Genomic DNA, 25,037 nt, shown 5'->3' with positions numbered 1-25,037 from the left:
TTTGCATTGTCTTGTGTGACAAGTATTCAGGTTTGGTTTGTACTGTGTTACACTCTTGAATAAAATTGACAAAATAATGTTCTGTGTTATCAGACCCCAAAGTGAAGTAGCGTGATTATAAACGAAGGCTAGTCCGTCTAGTCTGATCACACAGTACAGCTACTGTAGCTCAGATTGCTGAAAAACATAATGCTGGCCGTGATTGAAAGGTGTCAGAACATAGTGCATCGCAGTCTGCTGCTATTGTACCTCGTTGCCATGAACCGGTCAGAGTGCGATGATCCCCGTACATCGCCGTTAGCGCCTTCAATGGGTACATGAGCATCAGAACCGGATGGAAGAAGGTTGCCTGGTCTGATGAATCACATTTTCTTTTAGGTGGAAGGCTTGGAGTGTGTGTGTGTTGTTTACCTGGGGACGACTTGTGGCAGATCAGTGTATGGAAAGTCTTTTCAGGAAGAATTTTAATGCATGTGTGCACAGTTCAAGACCGCTGCACAGCGCTTCTATAAATCACGTCCGTGTCACCGGCAGGCATGTTTTAAGTTTTGTTTGTTTTCTAGTTATGTTATGTAACCTTTCCTGTTAAAAATGTGGTATCCACAATTTGGGTATATTAACCTGGTATCGTGAAACTTTGTCTTGGGGAGGATTGTAACAGGTATCTGGGGTGATTTAGGGGTGATTATTTCTGATGACTTAAAGGTAGGCAGACAATGTAATAGAGCAGCAGGAAATGCTAGCAGAATGCTTGGTTGTATAGGGAGAGGTATTAGCAGTAGAAAGAGGGAAGTGCTCATGCCATTGTACAGAACACTAGTGAGACCTCACTTGTAGTACTGTACACAGTACTGGAGACCGTATCTTCAGAAGGATATTGATACCTTAGAGAGAGTTCAAAGAAGGGCTACTAAACTGGTTCATGGATTGCAGGATAAAACTTACCAGGAAAGGTTAAAGGATCTTAACATGTATAGCTTGAAGGAAAGACGAGACAGGGGGGATATGATAAAAACATTTAAATACATAAAGGGAATCAACACAGTAAAGGAGGAGACTATATTTAAAAGAAGAAAAACTACCACAACAAGAGGACATAGTCTTAAATTAGAGGGACAAAGGTTTAAAAATAATATCAGGAAGTATTACTTTACTGAGAGGGTAGTGGATGCATGGAATAGCCTTCCAGCTGAAGTGGTAGAGGTTAACACAGTAAAGGAGTTTAAGCATGCGTGGGATAGGCATTAGGCTATCCTAACTATAAGATAAGGCCAGGGACTAATGAAAGTATTTAGAAAACTGGGCAGACTAGATGGGCCGAATGGTTCTTATCTGCCGTCACATTCTATGTTTCTATGTTTTCTGTTATATGGTCTATCACTTACATTAATCTAGAAATTGACATCCAGGCACACTCCCAACATCACAGCAACTTGTAAATATGATGCATCAACATGACATTTGGATATTGCAGGTAGAGCTACCCTAGTATGCAAACATAGAGTAAACACCATCTAACATGGGACTGAGCCAAGTACCAGGATGAACCAAGGTTTTTAAAGCCATCGTTCGTATTGAATGGGTTTAAGATAATAACAGCTGGTAAACTGCCGTTCATATCAAGTGCTGGGGAAATCCCTTGACTGTTCCATGATAAATAACTAAAATTTCATCCAATATGTTCTGAGCTGTTATAATATCATCCAAATTAATGACTTATAATCTCTGATAAGACTCATGACCACCCTTGACTTTAATAAACAGATACACAGTGTACTCGTAAAACTACCCTCTATTATCATGACAAATAAGACACAGTAATGTAAGAGCATAATTATTTGACCTAATGTTGGGTTCCAAAAACAGCAACAGAGATCCCCCCATGTTTCCCCTTTAACGACTTTATAATATAGCACTTGGCCATGTTGTCTACCACCCTACATCCCTGTGCCAAGTAGAGTAACAACCTCCCTTGTCCCTCCTGCCTCACCGGTAGATATTGGTATTCTCAGAATATGCTTCCTGGTCCATCCATCCCCTTTAAGGAAGTAGAGAGCTGTATAAGTAGAGAGACATGTTGTTTCCATGTACTATAATCCTTCTTGTTTATATACATAGACACTCCTACACCCACATGCATTTGACAGGTGCCAGGAAAGCATTGCATCTCACAATCTGCTTTATTTGACTGTCTCTGTCTGCAAAAGAGACTCTAATAATACCATTAAAGTAGTTAGCAGCGCTATAGAAACGGTTGTCGCAATATAAATAGATTATTAAGCTGGCGATGCATTGCAAGTAGCGTTAGCTGGCTTTTTGTACGATGTTGTTAACCCTTGTCATAGAGTCCACAGATCACATCTGAACGCTGGGTGAAAGTAGACCCCCTGTAGCGTCCCTACGTAAGAAAGCCCACATGATAATTGGTAGAAATATGACTCGTTACTTTTCTTTCATCTCTGAGTACTGCTTCATACACTTGAGAGTAAAGCAATGAATTACAACATGATTACACGATAGTACCTAATTAATTAACTCTGTAATTAATATGCAACTGCCACTTAATCTAAAGCACTGCTTGTAAAAGAAATGCACAGCTATTGTAAATTGGGGCTGCTTGGAATGTTCTAAGAGCCAAAGAAAGAAGATCCCTTCTTCAAGCGCCTGATTGGCGTAATTAAAGCACACAGTTGGTTCTCTTGGTTATGCAGGTCTCTTTTCTGTCTTATTCGGTCTCATTTTCTTAGACCTAACTACTCATTGCCTAGCCTCTCAACTTTTTACATCTCTTCGACAGTTGACAATTCACCTCTCTTGTTTTCTCTCTAGAGTCTTTATTTCTGTGTTTCTCGCTTTTTTCCCCTCTCATATTTTTCTCAATTTGTTATATTACGCTTATAGTGACTATTTTGTTTTATCTCTAAAATTCTTTCTACACATTTCTCTTTCACTTTTCATTGTTCTTTCATTCATTTTCATTTACTATTTTTGTTTCAATTTTTTTGGTTCATTATATTTACATTCACTCCACACATTCTGTATATTTTCTTTTTTTTCCCCTTCCTTCTTTCTTTTTTCTTCCCCTGTTTACCTTTGGCTTAACGTCCATTTTTCTTTCTTTCATTTACTTCACGTTTATATTTCCTTTTACAATTTTCTCTTTTCTCTTCTTTTCACTTTTGTCGTATTTTACATTCCTCTGTCTTTAAATGGTTACTCCAATCACCATGAACAGTTCAGATATTTGAAGTGGTCGTTGTGGGTGGGGTCTGTGTAACATGTTGCTGCACATACAGAGCTTAACCCCTTTGCTGCAGTGTCATAAAGACGTATAAGCCACCCCGTTAATGTAAATTCTGTGCATATTCCTGTGCATAACTCTAATTGGCTGAAAGCGGTCAGCTGATGCTCTCGGCACATGAACAGATTGCAGAAACGGCTTCCAGCTTCTGCAGCTTTTCAGAACCCGAAAGTCACCACTAGCCACAGGTGGACCCAGATAAGAGGGCAAAACATTGCAAAAACAGTGTGCTCCATAACCTGGAAATGGGCCCAAGGTACTCCTAGCATCAAAACCATTACAGCGGGCTCTAGTGGTTTTGATACTTTGGGTAACCCTTACTATTTGCTTTTTAAATGTCTGACTTTTTAATGTCATCTTTGTCTCTCACATCCATCACCCTTTCTTCCTATGTACCTTCATGTTTCTTTTTTTATATTTCTCTACTATATTTTACTTTCTCCACCCTCTCCTCCTCTTTCATTTATTCTTTTTCCTTAGCATTTATTCTGAAAATTCATCTGACATTTCTTAGGTGGGAACTGTAGTCTGAAGTATTTTGGTTTTATTAACTAGTATTCTAAACTGTTCTATGTTTTTCATGGTACCATGCTTGCATAACCCAGGATCTTTATAGGCATGTGTGTATACTGAAACTGGAGCAAAACGGAGTGTTGCTGATATAAATATTAGTTGTTATTTTGCCCTTTAGATAGCTACACAAGACTGGCCAATATAGCATACCTAGACAAGACACTGTATGGCAGAATCTCTGCATACTGCTGCCTTTCTAATTATAAATGGTACTTGAGCCTCTATCGGTTGGCTTTCACCAGACACTGGTTAGAAAGAATTAAGAAACCCACAAAAGGGGGGGAGGGTGGGGAGAGGGGGAGGCACAGGCGAAGGGGAGGGACGAGTAGATGAGTGGATTTCAGGAGCGGATGAATGGAGCTTTTTTCAGCTGTAGTGGGGCTTGAAATTTGTGTGGTCAGGGCAGTAGTTAGACTGACTGTGCATGATCTGCCAGCTTTTAGGTATGGATCATTTGCTTGAAGCTGTGGGAGGATTAGCATTTTTGCCTGCGAGCTATCTTTAATAAACTGACAGAGATCAGTTAAGTTTGCAGTGGGACTGTCAATGTTTATGCTGGTTCGTCTTCTGCAACTGGGGAGGAGATAGTAAATTTGGTGGGAGGGAGCAAAAGAATGTAAGGGGGGAAAGGGGGGGAGAAACTAGAAAGCAGGTGTAATAAGTGAGTTTATCTACGTTGAGGCTAGACACTGTGTGGAGACTGGTGCAAAAATGGTTTGGTGCAAAAATCTTTAAAGCTTGTTCTTTAGACAAAATCTAAATGTGCTTATCAGTGAAGCTCTTTCTCTAGAGCTCAAAAGGACACATCTTAGTATTCTAAGTGCTAATTGAGGCACCCAAAACTCTATGTATGGCTATACCACCTATTGTCTGTGATGTGATGCCAATTTCCATGGTGAAGACTGAGTGCAGTTAACTTGAATGTAAATGTAACACTGGTTATGAGATGGAAATTGATCTAATGGATTATTGTAGATCATAAAAAAGTTACAGTGAAAAGCTGTTCCTTAGTATCGAAGTAGATCAGTGGTTCTTAACTGGTCAGGTTCCAAAACTGGGTGTTGTGTAATTTAAGTGGACATAATTTGGATCTCTTAAAAAAAGTTAGGCAACTCTATTATAGTCATGCAAGTCCTTTAGTGGATGCATTTGGCAGTCATGTATTTGCTGAAGAACTTACCAGAATTATGAACTTTGTTTGAAATTTGTGACATGTCCAGCTTTCAGTCAATGGAATCACTACATGCAAAAATAAAAATAAAAAATAAGATTAGAATGGTGAAGCGAAAATGCGTTGATCAGTGGAAATAATCAAAGGGTTAGCCTATAGATTTAATCCTTCTTCTGGGTTAATAGCCCCTCTTTTGCATCCAAAGGGTTAATTTCCAGAAAGGTAAATATTGTAACATGAGAAATCTGCTATAATAAAAGTATTTGTTTTTAATTAGGTATGTAATTAGAACCAAGTGTTAAAGATAGTCAAGGCTTTTCATTAGTTCCCCTTAGTAATACTGTTTAACATTTTCTGCAGGTAACATTTTAAAGTCCCCATTGTAAGGTATGCCATCTCATTCCCTGCACATTGGCAACAGAATAATTCCTGTTTCCCTGCACACCCAGCTACAGATGTGCCTGGTGATGAACCAATTTCTATGCTTCAGTAATATTCTTCCCTAAAGAGGAGAACAGGAGTTTCGCACAAGCTGTTTCTCCTGGCTTGTGTGGGGTGTTTTGTTGTTGCTGTTGTTTATTTATTTATGTATGTTTTAAAAGTTATTTTTTTTTACATTTTTGCCACCATCAAGAAAGTGTCTGTTTAAACTTTTTGTTTTCTTTCTAGAACTTCAAACCTAAAGCAGTTTAAAGACTGATTCAATGAAGATGAATTAATCTGTGTTAGGTAGCTGTTACTTTGCACTGATGGTTAAAGTGTACCTGTCATGGTACACACAGCTCGCTCTATTTTAAATCCATAGTAAATTCCATTTATTCATTGAGATGGCATAAACGCTTACAATAGTATAGATAAGGAGTAAAAAACGTTTTTAAAAACAGGTCCCTTGCCCACTTTCTTTGAAATATTCCTCTATGCCTAATATTTGACTGAGGAGGTCAGAAAAGACCTCCTACAGGCAATCCTCAGAGTCTCCAACATAGAAACTGCAGCACATGTGGTGTGGTTGCTATGGTTACTCCCTAGCCAACACTCCTAGTGCTGGCTCGATGAGTATAGGGCAACCATCGTCACTCCAGATGTCATGCACAAAGTCTCCCTTTAATGCTCTTACAGCCATAATGCTGGCAAGGCATCAGGGGAGATGTGGTCCACAGCATTTAGAGTGCAGAATGTTGCCTATCCCTGGTATTGGAACGGAGTGGTGTCAATCCTTTCAAGACGCTGGCACAGGTTCATAAACAGGAATTTCTGAGAATTAAAGGACTTTATTAGCTATGAATGTCAAGGCTTAGTTCAGGAGAGCTAACAGAAGTTCCGGTTTAGGAACCTCCACCTCACCTGCATTAGTGATGTATAATATTTCAAGCAATGTGGGCACCAGGTTTGATACAGTAATTATTAAATATTACTCAACAAATCAATTACATGTTTTTCACATTCTAAGAAAAGACGGTCAAGTCTCAAATGACTATTTTATTGTAAACATTGTGTAATTAAGACTATTTCTATCAGTCGGCAACACCACCCCCGGATTCTTTAAAGAATCTAATAAACAAGACTTAGTTTTGTTTTCTAAACAAAGAAAATAGCAGTAATATAAATAAAAAGGAAAAACCCTCCACTTCAGATCCTGGATGGTCAGAAGAAACAAGGCTACACATTCTGGACAAGGCCGTAGTGTTGCTTTCGCACACAGATCCTCTGCAAACAGGGCTTACACTGCAGAGATTGATTCTGGGTTGGGACAGACAAATTAGGCCCTATTGGCTGCTTTTCTTGTCTATGTTTATAACCCACATGTCAGTGAGTGTAAAGTATGCTTTTCAACACAGCTTTTTGTAGCTTTGGTTCCAGATAAACCAATCACTTTCAGAACCTTCCACCCTTAAAGGGTTATTCGAATCATCATAGTGTTGTAGTTGTCATAATGCCTCAGATAACACACCTCAGGTCTCTGATGCTCCCTGGTGGTTCAGTGACGCGCTTCCAGCTTATTATTATTATTATTTTATTATTTATATTGCATTAGCAAATTCCGTAGCGCTGTACAATGGGTACTTATTTAGAGCCACAGAAGTCGAGGTTGTTGACATTGATTGGCTGAAAGCATCAGCTGACCGCTCTCAGCCAATGATGGATAATTTTCTGGCAAATAAAGTTGCACAGAACTGACATTAGCGAGACAAGAACTCTGGTTTCCCAATAATGATCCCAGAGCTGGAGTTACACCTCCAGCAGCAGAGGGTTTAAACTCCACATTTACAGCGTTCCCTTGCAGGCACCATGGCCACTTGAAATCACTGAAGTTATGGTACTTGGTGTTACCCTGTAATGGGAGTTTTCTCAAAGCTGCATTGTGAAACTAATGCTGTGTATTTGGACACGTGCATAGCAACCTCTGTGTGTGTTTATTGCTTCTTTCTGAACTCTGTGCAACAGTCTACACCCCTCCTTCACTCCCCCCTCACTTTTCTGCCCACTGCAACTTTATTTAATTTGTACTAATTATTAATATGCCCTTTCAGTGCCCACGTTAAATGATGATAGGGAGTTGTCTCCATTTCTGATCCCTGGTCTGTTATTCTTCATCTATTAAATGCTTCCAAACCACGCTTCTGGAAAGCATGAGGATCATTTTGAATTTTCGTTGACTTGTTTTAAATGTCACGTTGGTAGTGGGTGTTGAGAATCGTAACAGTAGCATAGGGATCCCCCCAACAGGCGCCCACGCACACATGCTGGCATGCTGTAATGCGTTACTGTCACTCTGTCAGCAGCGTGGTTAACCCAGTGAGTGCTTTTTGAAGTTCAGCTTGTTGGCGTTTAAATAAATGAAATAGACTGTAAAGGACTGATGTATGTCTTTGTCTGTATGTTTTAACATGTTGTAATTTCTGCTAATTGTTCGTTATGTTGGTGGTGGGGTTATCCACTGTTTCACACCACTGTGTGCATTGCAGAGGCCGTAGCCATAACATAAAAAGGATTCATTTCTATATTGCTACTCCTTTTCCTCTTGGTCAAAAATACTGTTTCTTTCCTGTTCCTTTATAGCTCTGTCTGTGCCTCTTTGTTTTGGTCTTTGCAGGTTGGTTAAATATTTCCCAGTTTAGATTGCACCCCTTAGTAACTCTTACTGCCTCTCCTACGCAGCCAGGTGCTTTTCGGTGTACCTATGTGCTCTCTCTCTCTCTCTCTGACCTATTCTCTCTGCATGCTTTTTCATGAATGCTTTTCATCTTGATTCGTTCATGGTCCACGTTTGCCGTCAGCCACCTATTTTATCTCACTTGCCCAATTTTTTTCCACCGATATTTCTTTTTCTGCTTCCCCTCTCTATCGTCTCTGCCTCTGCAGTATTCCGCTCTGTCTCTCCCGTCTTTCTCCTTTCCCATCCTGTTGCGCTCATGTGTTATTTCTATTTGTATTGTGTATGTGTTGGTCTGTACATCTGTGTATAAGATCACCTTTTGTGTGTGTGTGTGTGTGTGTGTGTGTGTGCTGGTGGCTGTCAGTGTGTTTGACTGCTGCTCCTAAGCTCTCTGTTTGCAAGCCCTGGAGGTGTGAAAGATGGCAGGGAATGGGGAGATAGTTAATCAATAACCACAAGGTCAGACAGACACTGTCAGCTTTAGTGCTCCCTGTTAGGAAGCAGCAGCAAAGGATTTGTAGGGACTTGTAAAGGCTTAAAGGAACATAGAGGAGGCTGTCTGGGCAGCAGAGCTTGAAATGTGCTTTGGTGGAAAAGGGAGACACCTACTGTTAGAAAGGGAGAATTAACCAGCACACTTTGGCCAGTACATACACTGAGGATTTTCAAACTACTGCTCTCTAGGAAACTTTCCAGCACTTATCTGCCATATAGACATTAATGATTTCAGAGTCGGCATTTGTTTCGTACTATAGCAAAAGCAATAATCTTATAATAGCCTCGGAACTGCAATGCATGCCTTTTCCCCACTCATGCTGTATTGAAGATTCTATACAGACAGTATGTGGTTCACAGTGATCTACTTTTTGTGTTGACCACCAGTGTTGCTTTATTAATCTATTTTCTCATTACTTGTAACGTGATTGTTAGCTGATCTCTAGGCTAATTTGCATAGCAAGACTAGCCAATAAACAGTCCGGAAGTTGAAACCAGGGTCTGAAGCCCATTATTTTAAACATCCTCACAAATTTCTAGAACTGCAATTGTGAAAAGGGAAGACAAATCTAGTAAAACAAATGCAGCCGAAATCTTTTAAATTAATTTTAGCAAATAATAAAGAAATACAGCATGGGAGCGTGGGTCACCTTATTTTATGGCATTTCCATATTCCCTCATACTTCATTACAGTGTTTTACGTAGGGAACGGCTGACAAAAACTCATAGATGACACCTTTCTGAAGAATAGGCAATGCAAATATCAAGGAGCAATTATGAGGACTAAATTGCTTATTGGCCTACCTCACATCTGCTACCTTGTGGCCATTAGAAATAAAACAGACTGCTTTTCGTCCATTGATTACTTGCAACCGTAGGTTGAGCATTCATTTTATGGTAGGTGTCTTGAAAATGTAACATTATTTTATTGGGGAAAAGGGGGGCTGTGTTGTTTCTTTGTTTTTTTTTTCATTTAACAAAAATGTAATCTTTTATTATTTTTAATGCATTTGCAAATGTATCATTTTGGTTACTGCTTGTCTGTTGCTCAAAGAGCTAACACTCTGCCCTTGCCAAGCACACCTCCCCTAGCAACTACCAAGGCCATTCTTCGGAATGCAGACAGTAGGCAATATATCAGTGGCAGGGATCTGTGCTCAGTGTGTGCGCATGTATACATACAGAAGGATTAGAACTGATGGCTGCACCTTTTCAATCAATGCTAGAGTCTTATGTTGTGTCTTTCCTCCTGGCCCCTGGGGAGTAATGTGATATGGAGGCAGTAGCACAGGGGTAGTGTTTATGTAATAATTTCTTTAGAAGAGTGTTTAACTAGTGGTCTGCAGTGCTTGCTCACCAGGAGATAATCTTCGTGTTGGGGGATTCACAGTGGAAGGGATCTCTCCTGCTGTGGAAAATGGTAGATTAAAGTAAAAATGCCATAAAACTAGATGCATGTTTTAAAGAGCAGACCCAGTTCTATTCTGCGTGCCCGATACTATCTTCATTTTTTTTTTTGTGGCGGACATTTAGCACAAACAAATTCTGGGAGCCCCTGCTCCTAAAATATAACCTGATTCAAATGTGTGGTTATGTGTATCAGCAAAAATGCATATGCTCAGCTCTTTGCAGTCATTCCCTTTTCTACAAGTAGAATTGGTTTGTCTGTATGTGTTTTAGGCCCTGTAGTAGGGATCCTTCTCAACTGGACTAGAACCAAGATTTAGAGGTGATCTTTCAGACGATAAACAGATGGTTTATCATCTTTTAGAGGATATTGTGGTTGAAACCTTTTCAGATTTAGTCATACTTTATTCCAAAGGTAAATATATATATCATGCCATAGGGACACACAAATCATAACCAAAGCAATGTAACATTTTCTATGGTGACGTCTGACGGTAGTTAGACTGCTATCAATGTTGTTGTGATCTTGTTCCGTAAGATGGCAGTAGTCTGTACGTCATTCATGCAAACTCTAAATTGAAATAAAGGTTTTAAATGTGATAAGGCAGTCCATCCATTCTCTATGTAAGATTATAGGCTTTATTCCTGATGGTTTTTGATTGTCTGGGACAGCAGGGTGTCAATCTCAAGTGTTTTTGAATTATATTAGTGTGTCTGTCACCTTTGATGGGAGCTTGTTCAATGTGTTTACAATTCTTTCAATAAAGAAACCTTTCTTGATGTTACCATTAAACTTCCTCCCCTTTTCAGATCGCGTACAACCTTCTTTGTACAAAGAGAAAAAACAAATAAATATATATATTATTTTTATAAATCGCTAAATTGAAATGAAATATAATATAATAGAGTTGACTAGGTATCCAATGTGATTGAGATGTTTTTAATAAGCTCTATTTACAAGCTGCACCATGCTGCGATGTCCACCTTTTGTTTGCAAGATAACTTATTTCATGCTTCTCATTTGAGGGGGATTCTTGCACTCTCTGGGTGAAACATTAATCCTCTGGGCTTAGAGATACCCTTATCAGTGCATGGAACGGGCTGGCACTTAGCTCTGGGACTGCTCAGAATGTCAGAGAACTACATGTGTATGTGCAGAAATCGCAATGTGTTCATTCAGCTGTGTGGTGCAAGTGAAACCTTCACTCCGGTCAAGTTATTACATCCATAATCCCTGCCAGGCACACTTCCTAATTTTTGTGCTACATGCGCACATGATTAAACGCATGGCATATCGTAACTGGGATCCCATGCACCAGTGACATCAATATAGAAAAGCACAAAACGAAGGTGTTAGCAGAAAGGTTGGCAACATTGGGTCATTACTCTTCACATTCCAGTTCATTCCTACAGTGCTGGTAAAGTTGAATACAGGGAACTATGCAAGTTAATCAGATTGTTCAACGCTGATCTTTGCAAATCGTTTCTGCATGTACTTTTCTCTTTATAAACGCACATTGTCATGTTGATAGTACGAAAGGACCTTCTCTATACTGTTGCTACCCAGTTGAAAGCATTAAATCATCTAGACTTGTACTGTATACGGTCGAGTTAGAATGTGTCTTTATTGGAAGTAAAAGGGGCCTTGCTAAAACATGAAGGGAAAAAAAATGGTTTATAGACCATTATTCCTCGTCACTAAACTTTACGTTTGGCACTATGCAGTGCGGCAGGTTACATTGGCAGCTGACAAACTTAGTCATTCTTGGGACTTGCAGATGGTAAAGCGTTCGTCATCGCTCCAGGGGATGTCTTCCCCTTTCTAGTGTCCACCACTACAGGCAATACTTGGTATTACGCACAGCGATCTTATACTTATATTCTGCGGCTCTGCTATTGAAATCGTTGAAATAGGCTTTCAATGAACAGTTCTTGCACTGACATTCTTTTCAGAGGCAGTGGTGAACATGGCAGTAAGTGCTGTGGTCTAGGAGAGACCCGTAGCTGCCAAATGTCCTAATTTAGATGGGATAGTCCTTATTATGAGCCCACAATTCTCTATCCCTCTTTTCTATCCTAATGCCCCTCTTTTCCAGAGGGAACAGAGCTCCACAGCAAAAATACAGTGTATTTAAACCTCAATAAATGTGTTTAGAAATCACTCTGTGTAAATAAGATGCATTATTCTTGTTATAAATTAGATTTTCGTTGCATAAATCATTATCAGTAAGTCACTTAAAATTTCTCTGAACAGCCACGCCCCTGGCCACACCCCCACTCACACCCCTAGAATGAAAGTGTCCCTCTTTGTCCATTTGAGATATTTGGAGGTGTGCAGACTATTTGTACACACATAAGCCATTGAAGAGAGCTTGTGTGCCCTTCCTTTTTAAAGCTTAGCTGTTGTTTACATTTCACATTAACAACACTTAAAGGACCACTATAGTGCCAGGAAAACATACTCGTTTTCCTTGCATTAAAGTGCCCTGAGGGTGCCCCACCCTCAGGGTCCCCCTCCTGCCAGGCTCTAGGGGGTGGAAGGTGTTAAACCTACCTCTTTCTCCAGCGCCGGGCGGGGAACTCTCCTCCTCCTCGGCTGAATGCGCATGCGCGGCATTCTCAATGCTTTCCTATGGAAAATCACAGTGAGAAGCGCGGAAGCCCTTTAGCGGCTGTCAATGAGACAGCCACTAGAGGCTGGATTAACCCATTTATAAACATAGCAGTTTCTCTGAAACTGTTATGTTAATAGAAAAAAGGGTTAATCCTAGCTGGACCAGGCACCCAGACTGCTTCATTAAGCTGAAGTGGTCTGGGTGCCAATAGTGGTCCTTTAAAGTTGACAGGGGCAACTGTAGCAGGCCAGAGATTTAATGAACTGGAAAGTTAGATTATGTTTTTCAGAGGAGATTGCCTGATTGCATTCTGTGTGGCTGAAATAGACAGACCTGCTGAGTATTTATTCGATATTAGAATTGTTTTAGAAAAGCACTTTCAAATATTACAGTTCTGATGCTGTGGATTAAATCGTACAAGGCTGGCTGAGCGTTATAGGAGATAGTGTTCACAACAAAGATGTCCACGCCTATAGAATTCTGCTGGTAATTGTCACACAGACAGACGTTAACATTGCAGCAAAAAGCACTTCTAAAAAATTCCACTACAGTGCTATTTTAACAGCCAGTGCTATGAGGATTCACACCTTCTGCTGAAGTTTTTTACAAAATTGTATTTATGTAAACTCTAGCAAAGCATAATGTCCATTCATTTAGTTTTCCTCATGAGCAAATGTTCTCATTTGTTTAAATGACAATGAGGAATAGTAAATAATTGGCATCATTCCGTGTAGTCTGTCTGAGTAGGAAATAATGTCACGTGACTAGGACTTCCTGAAGATAAGATATGTACAGCCTGTATGGTTTTGGAACTAACATGCTAATATTTAACTTCTCTCCTTTCTTCTTTAGATTGGAGGACCTTTCATGGCTTTCAGGTAGAAGTTGAGAGGACACAGTCAGAATGAACTCTATGGACCGGCACATACAGCAGACTAACGACCGTCTGCAGTGCATAAAACAGGTAAGGTGGAATATGGCTAATAAAAAAAAAAAAAAGGAGGTAACATTAGTGGTAAATAAAAACAATTGTGAGAAAGATCACAATCAATCATGTTGTCAGGAGGTCGATAAAAATGTGTCATTGAGTCACTAGGTGTTTCTTATGTGTACAATGTGTACAAGTTGACAGATTTTAGTAACAGGGTCCATCATTCCAGAACATCATCTTCATGAGTAACTGTTGGTGGCAGAAAGGGAATTTTAGATTAAACATCAAGAATCCTAATCTTTCAGTTTTTTATTTTTTTTATTTTTTTCTTGTCAAAAATCCACTTGAGCATTTTGGTTACATTTATAAAATATGGTTTCTGTTTCTGAAGGAGAAAAAAAAAGAATCACATTTTATGTTCAAGGAAGGTCCTCACCTCACCTGCTTGTTAAATGATGCAGCATAACCTCAGGAGAACACAGCCATCATTGATTGCATCTTTAACGCCATTGACAGATGGTTTTTACTCTGCGATGGATTGCAGAATTCACTGACGGCAGCAGTATATATGTGTGACGATAACCACCAACACCTGCACAATCTGTAAACAAAATTCAAGGAGCAGTAAAGATGTGTTACTACGTTGAATTGTGCACAAAATTAGTCTGTAACAAGCCATAATAGAAACTGTAAAATAATTTTTCTTGTTTAGCCCTTTAAATGCCAAAAATGTACTCACTGCTTCTCATTGTGTTTGGCACATTACTGACACTCAAAAGGGTAATTTCACTTGCTTAATTTAATTTCTTACCCCAACCCCAAACAACATTTGGGGCATCTTCAACACATAATATCTTGTGATTATCTCCATTTCATTTGCGTTAATCTGTTCTGTGGCATTCCAATGTTGCTGGGATCGCTACACTTGATGTTTAACCCATCTGCTCCCAGTATGGAGAATTCATTAATCACGTTGCAGTATCTTCCACAAACCAAAGCTTTTGTATGAAAGGCCATAATCACGGCTACTGTCTCCTGCTCATTCAGTGTGTGCAATTAAACAAATAGTTGAAAGGGCAAAGCCCACTGTGCTGAGCTTTTGGGGTGAGGCTCATACCCTGTGCTCCTCTTGTCACCGTCCCGTGTATTGGCAGTTAAAGTGTGTGTGTATGTGGGTGGCCAGCATTGTTGCTGCACATGTTCTAACTGCTGTGTGTGAAAATGATGGCGGGGTGATGTGTGGTTATATATTGTGTACAGAACCTACTGTTATAGTTGGTGGGTTTGGATTGATTTTGCCTGTTGTAGATATGTGTGTTTGGCAAGGCATGGGCTGTATTTGTGCCTAGAGAGGGTACTTCTGTTAAGATGCTGTCCATGAAACATTGTTAAAGTAACCGTTCAGTTAATAATTATTTGTACTGAGTTATTTAGGGCCTGTTTAACACAACTCCTTTCTGTGTTGATATGTGCCAATTGTTTTGTTTTGTTATATGCTTTTATTGTGTATGTGAGGTGACGGTACTGTAAATTGTATTTTGGGTGTCTGTTTTACTTGCTATGTTTTGCACTCAGATGTGTAATTTGCAGTGTGCAGTGTGTGCACACTGATAGAGTAAAGTTTGCTTTGCTGTGTCCTGATACAGGAAGTTTGTGTGTAGTGTTAGAAAAGGGTTTGTTTTGCTGCTGTGTATTGCAAAGCAAAAAGGACTTGTGTGTGTTTGCATTCATAGACGGAATGATGAAGGTTGTGTAGGTGCTGTTTAATGGTGCAGGCAGTTTGTATGCACTTTGTTAGTGAGCAATTTTTGTTATATATCCTGTTCATTGTTTACTTGTATCCTCCTTGCTTCATACCAGTTTCTTTTTTTTTCCTCTTTTTTTTTTGTTTTTTGACTCTCAAACTTGAGGTTAAATGTCCTAAAGTCATGCTGCTTTTTCACACTCCGATACTGTAGGCTTTTTGGATAGATGAAATGTGTTTTATCTCTGATGTGACTGTATCTCCTATTTTTCTATGTTTTGTCATCCCTATGTACAGCTATGCAGGATATGTTGGCTATCTACAGATAAAGCAACGTTTCTATAAGTGATCAGAGCATTAAGAAGCTTGCATGGAGTCTGACTGATATGAACAAGAGGGACTCAGTCACTGAACACTGCTTTCCATTCTATTAATATTAATCCTTTAAATTGTTTGTGTTTGAACCTCAAACACGGTGTTGCGAAATAAAGAGTTTTTGACACACGCAGTGTAATATAAGCATTTGGAAGTTGACATTGTGCTGATAGTTTGGGCACTCCCTTAGCTCTAGTGGCAGAGTAGGGGTTAATGGGTGTATTGTGTTAAGGAGACATTACATCCCAGGCAGGCGTCCAATTGACCCAATGAAAGTAACGCTGAAACTTCATTACTGCAAATCCCTTGTGACAAGTTAAACGGGCCTTCTTTCCAGTAAAGGACAAATGGGGAACGTCAGGAGGGAGTTGCCAGGTCTGTTATGCACACGGAGGCCTAGCGTCTTTTATGCAGGGTTAAGATTTGTTATGAATGCCTTCCTGCAGTAAGCTGCAACTCTATCAGGCAAACAACAAAGGCAAAATGCACCCTTTATGATACTTATTAAACACTGTTAACGAATAGTTAATAAAAATTCTACAGAGATCCTGTTACGTCCGCATACACATGCATACTGTACTTTGTCGAACTGTAAAAGAGGGGCATGGGAGATGTGCTGAATTGCTAAGAAAACATGTAGAGGTATTTATCCTTTAAATCATGTGATCTTCACTGACAGAGGAAATGTGATAAATATAACTTACAAATAGTATTCTTCCAAGAGCTATGGGAATAAGAGCAAAGGATTTGTGGGCATCATTAAGAGTCTACAAGAGTAACCTGTAGATAAAGATACATTAACATATCGGATGCAAGGTTTTAAGGCTAGGTCATTCCCAAATCACATGTTATAAGAAATTCTTTCAGCATGAGGTTTTATATAGGTATATAAAAGTTTGGTTTAAGAAGCCTCTCTGAGAGAGCTGGTAGAATTTAAAAAAAAATTAAATGTGTAAATGGCATGCTTGAACTGGTTTCTGCTTGACTTCTTGTTTTGAACCAATAGAAACACAGCGCACTGCGTGCTGCCAACATACGTAACTGCTCTGCCTGCAAGGGAGAAACTCATGTCTCCTCTCCCTCACGGTTTATAGCCCTACATCCTCCCTAACCCCTCCGCTAATTTACTTTTTTAATCCCCTGCCCTGCCTCTTGTTATTTTCGCTCACTTTTTTCCCCCCTCCTCTTGCAGGCTCAGAGTGCGTGCATGCACTCTGAGCCAGTTAAATCCTCCAATCACATGATTCTCAGTGAGAAGCCTTTGATTGGACCTTGGCAATGCTCCTGTTTCGTCAGACAGAGGCACGCCAACCAGCGCTGGGGAGCTTTGTCCGGCCCTGGATTATAGTGCAGAAAATAAAGAAATCAAGGATGAGCAACTAGATGCTAAATGTGCACAAGCAATGCTGCATACAATTTATTTGAAGGACGAAAAAGAAACAAACGTTTTCGGTTTCCCCTTTGCCAATGCCAAAATGTCATTCGCTGCGCTGGGTTAAGGTAAGTAAAACTTATTTGAAAATGCTATTGAGCATTTCATTTGGGGAGGACCTATAGAATAAATAGTAATGGCATTAGGACATTGTATTGCAAACAAAAAAGGGTTGAGGAAACCTTAAAAGCACTCTCCATGTCACACTGGAAACCGTTAAACGTTCCTCCACCTTTATCCGTGTAAAACAGAAGCTGGTCTGATAAATACTCCTCTCTATACTCCCATTAACTAGATACTAAAACATCACAATGCGTTTCGCCCCTTTCTTTGGGCTTTTTCAAAGTGTAATTTTTATAAAATATTTTTGTTTTTCACAGCAGACATAACACAATGAGTGAACATGCCCAGTGCTGTGCACAGACCAACTAATCAATAATGAGATTAATTGTCAACTATTTTCTTAATCAATTTTATTGATTGATTGTTGCAGCTCTACTTTTATTAGTAATTTACTGATCTCAGAACTTGGAATCAGTTTATATTATTCGCTTTTGAATCGCAATCAGACCTGCGATTTTCCGGATTTTGTTCAATATTCCACTATTTACTCTATCCCCTCTGTAATGCCCGAAGGGTAAAAATATCTAACTATTTTTTATATTTGAATGTCTGTGTTTCATGCATCTTGTCCAATCCTGGTTGTAGTTACCACAGTAACAGTCTTGGGACTCTGCTAAACTGTTTGTAAACATGTTGACACACTATGGTCAAAGCTAATGGGTTATGTTGGAGGTGGTAGGCCAAAATGACATATTAGTTGTTACTTATTTTAGTCATGATGGCTATCCTGCAATTTGATTGTTTTTCAAACCAAATTAGTTTGTTATTAAAGGAATGTGACACATTTATAAGGCTTGGTCCTTTTGAGGCTCCAGCATCCATTTATTGCCAACCACCTGGCAGTAATATGCTTATGCTATGAAATTGGTGCTGTGAGCACAGGAGGTTACTTATTTTAGGTCTCTGAGTGGCTCTTTAACATATTTGTTTTTTTTTATTTCAGCACTTACAGAACCCAGCAAACTTCCACAATGCAGCCACTGAGCTATTGGACTGGTGTGGAGACCCTCGTGCTTTTCAGAGACCATTTGAGCAGAGTCTCATGGGCTGTTTGACGGTATGTATCTGATTTCTACTAGGCACAACTGTTCTCTGTAGTGTCTGGTAGTACCGTTTCCCCCCGAAAATAAGACATATCTCAAAAATAATTATTTTGGGGGGATTCTTGTAATATAAGCCCTACACTGAAAATAACCCTAGCTGCTAGTCGTAAATTCGCTAATCTATGTTTGGGGAATTTTCCCCCGAACATAGATTTGCGGGATTCTATGCGCTAGTAAGCTAATCTATGTTCGAGGAAGTTTCCCAAACATATATTCGCAGGATTCCATGCGCTAGTGAACTGGCCCATGTTCGGGGTAACTCCCCCGAACATAGACCTGCTTTCTAGCACATGCTTGCTTCCCCGAAATAAGACATCACCTGAAATGAAGTCCTAGTGCGTTTTTCAGGGGAAAAATTAAAATAAGATGTATTGCTTATTTTCAGGGGAAACACGGTAGTGGTATATAAGCCACTGCAAGCAAGATAAACTATCATCAACTCAAATTCACTTGGTACATATTAGGGGAGATTTATCAAAGTATTCTGTCCTTCTTAAGTACTAAAAGTTTGTCCGTCACCGTGGAACCAGCAGGCACAATCCATTGGTTTTACTTTTTGAATCACTTTTTAGAACAGAGCACTTTGATAAATCTCCTCCAGTGTGTCAGAAAAACATAAGGTGTCAATATACAGGCATACCTTAGGCAAAATTATGTTTTGGATATATAAGGCTGTTTGGTTATTGCTGTAAGGATATCAATCTAATGTATTCATATACCAGATTATTTGGAATCATCTGTTATATATTGATAATCATTGTACACATTGATCAGTGGTTATTTCCATTTATTGTATGTTAAGACCTGAGAATCTGTAATCGTTAGCTACTCGGTGACGTTGCTGGGTTCTGACACACGTCAAGGTTTTGGATAAATGTGTGAGTTCATTAATGATTACACATGATTAATTTGTTGGATGTTTCCAAGCTGCTGTTGGTGCAGTATATTGTTTAGTTCAGTAGTACTTCTCACTGCAGCCTGCTTTGTGTGACTACAGTGATTAAAACCCAGAAGCTGCTGCCATGCCTCCTTTAAGCAAAAATGCCTTTTGCATGTGTGCTTTCCTAAGATTTGAGGCCAACAAGTCACGTTTGAGAACCCCCTCCCACCCCCAAAAAAGAGGTTCTGCTGCAGCTTCATGGTATATGCATCCTGTGTAATGACTCAAATCCTATGACTTGCGCAGCCTTTCCTCTCAGCAAGTTCCTATGATATCTGTGTTACACGCTTGCCTGTACCCCAGGATTATTCTTAAACTGTCTAGAATATGTATGTCCGCAAAAACAAACATGCATTGATCTCTCTTCGTTGCAGGTGGTAAGCAGAGTAGCAGCACAGCAAGGCTTTGACTTGGACCTAGGATACAGGCTATTAGCTGTTTGTGCAGCCAACAGAGACAAGTTCACCCCCAAATCAGCTGGTAAGAAACAAGCTTAATTTTATTTACAATCTGGGAGATCACAGGAGAGGCAATTTGAGCAATACTTTGTTCCGCACAAGCCAGGACCTGCAGTGAATGTTTTGTTTCTTCCAGTTGCTAAGTGACAATTTTTGATGGTTGCTATCCCTCAGTGCTGTTTCGTACCTTGACTGGTTACTAAAATTACCCCCTAGCTATGGCCAGCTTCACACTGGCGTGTTGTTGTGATGTTATATTCAGATTAGAGGTGCAGAATGTCCTAACAAATAGTGGGCATGTTCTGAGTTACAAAACTATGGGTGGCCAACTCACAATTGATTATCAACAAAGGCTCCGGCAGTGCAGGTTTTATATATAATTCATAGTGATGTAACAGCAGATTATGAGCCCAGCACTGAGCTGATATTAAATGTAAGGTGATCTGATAACTGATCATCAACACAGGCTCCAGCTGGGCTTCTGTATGTCGTAAGGTAACCTGACTATGGATTATAAGGTCAGGCACAGATACCTGATGAAAGTCTGTCTAGTTTAAGGTGACCAAACTATAGATAATCAATTTCTCTATTTTGGAATGTATTTGTAGATTATAATTCTGGATGCGGACAGTACTAAGTTCATAGTAAATAAATGATGATCTCCTAGCTGTATAGTAATGGTGGGCCCAAACAGTGTTCAGGTTCAAGTTAAATTGCTAGTATCATGACAGTGTCAGGTACTATGATTTCATAAAAAAACTCTGTTTATTTTGCTTAAAATGCTATTAAAACCTGATGGTATGGTATATCAGCAAACAGTAGAAGTTTCATTCCAAAACAAAAAACTCCAAATAATCCCTCAAGGATTTGTTTAAGTGAATGAAAATGTTAATACGCAGTGTATATGTTAAAGACCAAGATGTAAATGTAAATTTTATTTCATACTTTATCTAATCCTGTGTAAGTATTGTACCGGATGCCTATGCAAAATGTAGAAACAGAACAACAACAAAAAACTGTATTAAAATGCAAAAATTTGTGGAAGGATTAAATATATTCAGTAAGATTGTACACATAATAATGAGGGATTTGCGTGTTTGTAGAAGCATGTTCTTGTGTCAAAGACCTGTATATATGTGTACAGCAATCACAGTGTACATCGTATTCATTTGTTTCAAGATTATTTAATGGCAAAATGTTTAATTGATCTGATTACGTTTAAAGTGCAGCCGCAGAGTTTGTGAAGGGGTTAACGTGAAGTGTCCAATATGTTTTTTTTTGTTTTTTGTTTTTTTGTATGGGGTTAAACAGGCAAATTTGCCCCATAAGCACAAAGCCAGTACATCTTTGTAGCTCCTCAGTGTGAGGACTGTAGGAGGGTAAGCATCTTCGCTCCAAAGGTTTCCACACTGGCTGCCAAGGAGCCTCTGAGGTCAGCTGTCTGTGTAGTGATTTATGGCTTTAAATTATGTCTGGAAAATAAGGAAGGGGAAAAAAGGTTTCTGTGTAATTTTGCCATTGACCTGCCATCCCTCTGTATGTTCTAGTCGCAAATCAGAGGATGGAGTCCATAGGTTCTGTGAATGAGTCATTAAGGCTGCGCTGCCAGGAGAAGCATTTGTATGCATGTGGTGCCGGTGAGCTCGGCTGGATTGGACTGTGCCCAAGTTATGCAGACAGTGTAGTTACCTTGTTATAGCTGAGCAGGGCGAATAGATGTTACACTGTGCTACATTATATGCCCCCGGCCAAGTTGACTGGTGTGGAGGAACCACTGTTAGAAGAATGACAACACGGCTCCGGCGTCTGAGTGCTCCCACCGCCCTGGTTTCATTTCCCTTGTCGATCTGTGAGCCTCAGCGGTAACAGGAAGATTATGTATAGCAGCAAATTCAATAATGTTGCTATGGATCTCTAACAGGTCTAGATGTAAAGATGGTGCTGCATGAACACAGCTGGGGAGAAATAACATGCACAATTCGTCAACATATAGCAGATTCTACGACTTTGTGGGGCAGGTTTGCCCCTCAATGATTAAAAAAAAATTGTTGACTAGTTTTTGTTTTGTTTATTTTTTTCATAAGGTGGGCCAAGTGAGGGGCATTGCGATGGCCATTTCTCATTTATCCATTGTAGGCTCTCTAAATTTACTAGCCGTGGCTTGCACGGAGATATCTCGGTCATATCTCAGATATCAGATATCTGGGAATGTGTGCTGCTTAGTGTGATCACGTCACCATCTCAACTGCTCCCGTGTGCTGTCTGAATGACACACAACCATTATTTTAATTGGTGTAAGGAGGGACTTGTTTTTGTCTTTTGTTACTTGGAAATCATTTTTACCACCTCTGCTGTCTAGGTTCTTGCTGTTGCTTTGATTTAATGCAATTGCAGAGTAGGTGTGTGCAGCTTGGGGACTTACCCAGGTAATATGATATACCTCCGAGCCAAGTCTAATGCCCCTAAGGGACCTGCAGCCGCCAGTAAAAGCAGACAGGAAAGGGGACTTGGGAATGGAAATGAATTCTATTACCTGCGAGAAGTCAGTCGCTGTTTATTTATCCCATTTTATTCCCTAATACAACCTGAGCCATCAACAGGTATTGTTTGTTAACCTCTGAGTTGCCATCTATTACTTTTCCCCCAAAATATTTTTCCTTTCTTCCAATCATGCGGCTTTGGGAACAAAAATGAGCTATAGGTATGGTTTCCAGAAGTATGTAAAATTCATATGCTGCATATGGGAAATAAATTCATAAATCTTAACAATTCAGGAACCTTAACAATGATGTGCTTACATTGAATTCTACACTACAAGGTACATGGTGTATGGTAACATATGTCTGGTGTTTTGTAATAGCAGATGTAAATACAATTGCTGTATCCGTCACCATGCGTCTTCACACTGATGGAAAGTATACGAAAAGTTATGCCCCGCTGTATGAAGAAAAAAAAAATCATATACTACAGGATTCTTCATTGATTTATGATTATGCTTAATGCCTGCGGTATCAATTCATGTTCTGCTCTGCAACATGCATAACTAATAGGTTTCCACAAAACATGAGTTGTAAATGGTAGCTCTGGGCTTTTATTTGGTGCATGTGATTTTTGGGGTGCATAAAATCACACTAATTTTTCAGAAATAGTCTGGAAAAGTGAGTCCAGCAGCCTGACCAAAGAACTCTCGGCCTTAAGTACCTTTGAATGCTAGCACTGAGGACACCAGTACCTTTGAAGATCTACAGATGTTAATACTTTTGCAAATGCATTCTTTTTCAGGCCTCTCTGGCGTTGAATTAGGTTAACATGATGCCCTTGAGAGCTTGCTGAGCGTAGAGACGGGAGGGTTAGCAAGGGAGGGACAGAGGCCATCTGGATAATTGGGTGCAGATGTACTCCTGTGTAAACCTAACACCAAGAGTTCTAGACTCAAGCCCACTGAGCCAAACCCAACCAATTAATCTCAGCAAGGTAATTACTTTCCATCTGAAAGCCTCATGACTTCATGGGCTTCTCCTGCCTGAGAGTGGAGGTGTAACCAGCTAGACACTGGCTGCATACATCACCTGAGATTTCATCACATTCATGCATGGCCCTCATCACCCCCCTCTATTGCCAGTTTTAATGGCACATTCCACTCTGTTTGTTTGCATGGAAAGTCTCTAGGAATTCCAGGGATCAGAAGGGAAGGGGGGGGTGTAGGGTGAGGAAAAAGGCGGGTTTGCAGAGAAAAATACATCATCTGCTTTCAAGGGTCTTGCAAAAGAAAAAAAGAGTTTTAGTAAGCAGCCACCCTGAGAGGCGAGTTAACTCTTGCGAGCCGAAATAGATATATTTAAAAATATATATTTTAAGGTGTTTGTTATTTGCATTAAATCCATTTTACAGAATGTCCTGCAGTCACACAACATTTATGCTCTGGGGGGATAACGTGGACCACAATTTTGTGGACTTTACCACTTATCATCCAGTGCAGTGTCGCCTTCCACCCTGAATACTAAAAATCAACAAATGTGTTGGCATCGGCCACAAATAATGAAAAATTAACAAAATGAGTTTCCTAATCTATAATGATTATTTTTAACACTAACATTTTCCACGGTGCTTTACATATCTAAAAAATATTTGGAAATATGGGATATTTGACAAGAAAATGACATGCCAAATAATATTGAGTTGGACAAGAGGTGAGGATGGAAAAACAAGAAATATCCAGGCACACCTGAGGTTTCTTCTACACGGCAGTCTTCTTTTTTTATTTGAAACAAGGAAGTAGAGACAACATTTCGGCTCTTCTCTGAGCCTTTATCAAGCCTTGTCTTCAGGGATTGGCCCTCCCTTTCTGGAACACCCTGCAGGGATTATTTCCCCTTTTTCAGTGTGTACATTACACTCTTTTTTTGTATTTTTGCAAACAAGAGCTGAGGATGGCCCTATTACAAAAACAAAAAAAATCAAGCTTAGAATCTAGGAAGCTTATCCTTCACCCCTTATACATTTTGATAGCTCTTTATAATTGAGACTTATCGTTTTTTAATAATTGTTATTTTAAATACGGAAAATAAAATAAAAACTTGAATTGTTAAAGTGTTAAACTTTATTAACACCTGATCTGCTTAATTTCTGGCTTATGGGTTGTCAAAGCACTACATTTTTAAATCTCCTGTATTTGGTTGCAGTTAATTTTGTATTACTGATTTTGTTCTAAAAGCTCTCACAATCTAATGAACACAAAGGTGTGAGAGATGGGTTGGGCAGTCAATCTAAACTTCTAACAGCCTCGTTTCCTAGAACTAGCCGTCATTTTGTGTGTATGTCTGCATCAGTGCACTAACTAGAAAAGCAAGATTAGGGAGCAATCTCATTACACGTGGTACAGAATAGGACTTGAATTCTGAATGCCACTACTATCATCTATTCGGTGTCAACTGGATAGTTGGTAGTACTTTCTGTTTGGAATTTAAATCCAGAAGAAATGCCCATCATAGGGCTTGTATATTATTCTTCATATGTCAATCAAGTTTCAGCATATGTTGAAAAAATTGGTAATTTGTACATTAGGACTCATTAGTAATATGGTAAATAGGACACGTGTTTGTATCTGGCACAGAATACTTTGTAAACCAGTGCTGACAGAACTGTAGAGTTGTGTGTGTTTACCAAGCCACTCCCTTTAAATTAGAACACATGAATCATCTTATTGGTACAA

At 39.5% G+C, this 25,037-nt stretch overlaps 2 protein-coding genes across 5 annotated transcripts in view; one reads left to right on the top strand and one right to left on the bottom strand.

The window, feature by feature from the left end:
* Positions 1–25,037, top strand: part of ZMIZ1 (zinc finger MIZ-type containing 1) — a 224,665-nt gene that overhangs the window by 146,587 nt on the left and 53,041 nt on the right. For all 4 annotated transcript variants that reach the window (XM_063434176.1, XM_063434177.1, XM_063434174.1 and 1 more), the window contains exons 4-6: positions 13,572–13,683; positions 18,268–18,381; positions 19,742–19,847. In XM_063434176.1, coding sequence (XP_063290246.1) covers positions 13,624–13,683; positions 18,268–18,381; positions 19,742–19,847 — 280 coding nt within the window. In that variant the 5' untranslated portion in view covers positions 13,572–13,623. The remainder of the gene's footprint in view (positions 1–13,571; positions 13,684–18,267; positions 18,382–19,741; positions 19,848–25,037) is intronic.
* ZCCHC24 (zinc finger CCHC-type containing 24) overlaps positions 13,448–25,037 on the bottom strand; it is a 365,856-nt gene continuing 354,266 nt past the window's right edge. Inside the window, exon 5 of the transcript XR_010085560.1 lies at positions 13,448–13,458. The gene's annotated coding sequence lies outside the window, so the exon portion shown is untranslated. The remainder of the gene's footprint in view (positions 13,459–25,037) is intronic.

This window comes from Pelobates fuscus, chromosome 10, assembly GCF_036172605.1.
Source record: "Pelobates fuscus isolate aPelFus1 chromosome 10, aPelFus1.pri, whole genome shotgun sequence".
Lineage (NCBI taxonomy): Eukaryota > Metazoa > Chordata > Amphibia > Anura > Pelobatidae > Pelobates > Pelobates fuscus.
This window is presented reverse-complemented; position numbering and strand designations above follow the sequence as displayed.